Source organism: Palaemon carinicauda, chromosome 1, assembly GCF_036898095.1.
Source record: "Palaemon carinicauda isolate YSFRI2023 chromosome 1, ASM3689809v2, whole genome shotgun sequence".
Lineage (NCBI taxonomy): Eukaryota > Metazoa > Arthropoda > Malacostraca > Decapoda > Palaemonidae > Palaemon > Palaemon carinicauda.
The window spans coordinates 160,999,884-161,001,511 of record NC_090725.1 but is presented as its reverse complement, the minus strand read 5'-3'; the positions used below and the strand labels follow the sequence as shown (position 1 = coordinate 161,001,511).

Genomic DNA, 1,628 nt, shown 5'->3' with positions numbered 1-1,628 from the left:
TCTGACAGAATATGTAGACATGTGTGATTCTAGTTGTGCTGACTATTCATGATGAAACACGGCGTGCTCACCAAAGTAATTGCATCAATCGTCATTGAACATGTCATCACATCATACACTCTATTGCTTTCAATTGATTACAGAGCTATTCGCCGTATTTACTAAAATCAGCCTTCTCTCTATGCAATGATGTAATTCAGGTTCAAGGTATGTATAGTTGCTGGTACGCTTACGTGTTTAGATTTACTCTAGTTAATTTGAAACTTAAATCTGAAACTGGGCATTAACTTCTCAATAACATATCGATTTTGAGCTGCATCACTGTATCTTGCTGAAAATTCACATCAAATATGACCTTAATGGTTCGATATAACGACCAGATTATTTGTTAGAAATAAAGTCTGTTGACACAAGGAATGACGTTAAACAGGTTTCGAAAAAGAGATTTCTATATGCAACGTAAATCTGAAATAAGTAGTTGGTTTCAAGAACCTAAAAAGGTGCCCCCCCCAAAAAAAAAAAAAGAAAAAAAAACACACACGAAATCGAACACGAATATCCACTCAAAACTCGTCCGATTGCCATCTCGTACCACTAGAGATGACCTACCACAACCTGCTTTACACTTGCAGCCGATCCAGGAAAGGAGAGTGGGGGGAGGGGGTTGGATCTAGGAGTAGTAACTCCATATGCGTGTCTCTCACCTGAAGGCGGGCCATTGCTGTGACTTGAGTGAGGGAGAAGGAAGGACTGTGATGTCCCCACCTTCCACAACCACGTTTTATATACCTTCACTTTCACGCTGTCAGCCTCCCTGCTGCTACTCCCAGGACCCCAGGCGCATCCGCATCCTTCCTTACCTTTCCTCCCCCAAGTTCCCAACCCTTTAGTCTTTCCCTCGGTCTTCTCCCTCCTACACCTATTCCCATCTCTCCTCCTCCTCCTCAACCAATTGACCCCTCCTCTTCTGCTTCTCGCGTCCTTAGAATATAGACCCATCCCATCAATCTCTAATTTTCAACACATTTTTCATGTTTTTTTTTTTTACCTCTGACACATGTTTGAGATTTGCGAGAGAGGAATTCCAGAGAAATTCTAGTTCTCAATTAGCTACTCAGTGAAGTACTTACACTTCTATTTCCCTTTCTTAATCTCACTCTCACTCTCACTCTCACGCTCTCTGCAATGTGAGTCTATTTCAAAGGATGAACTTGAAAATTGTAATAGAAAAAGAAGAATACGAATGCAAAAGGCCTCACCCAGGAAGGATGCTGAATCACTCGGGCGGGTGAAGGCCACGAGATTATTGTCATCACCATAAATAATATTGACTCATTTTTTATGCAAAGGAAATAAGAGAAATGGATGAACAGAGAAAGCATTATTGACATTTCTATCTCACAAAAAAGGGCCATGTTTGCGAAATCATATATGGTTTGAAAAGAAAATGCTCAATTATAGTCAGATAACATTGATAAATAGAATTCAAATGCCTTCAGTGACTGTCACATTAAAATAAAAAGGTTACAATACAGAAACTATTTCATATTGCTTCAGTTTACTAAGCATGATATTCCTGAAAGTAAATTTTTTCACAAATAGTTAGTACCATAATTGGCTATGAATAA

The 1,628-nt window shown here is 39.3% G+C and overlaps 1 protein-coding gene across 1 annotated transcript in view; it reads right to left on the bottom strand.

Moving 5' to 3' along the window:
• Nucleotides 1–791, bottom strand: part of LOC137643499 (uncharacterized) — a 19,695-nt gene extending 18,904 nt beyond the window's left edge. Inside the window, exon 1 of the mRNA XM_068376267.1 lies at nt 705–791. Within this exon, the coding sequence (XP_068232368.1) occupies nt 705–719 (15 nt within the window). The 5' untranslated portion in view covers nt 720–791. The remainder of the gene's footprint in view (nt 1–704) is intronic.
• Between the last annotated feature and the right edge of the window lie 837 nt (nt 792–1,628).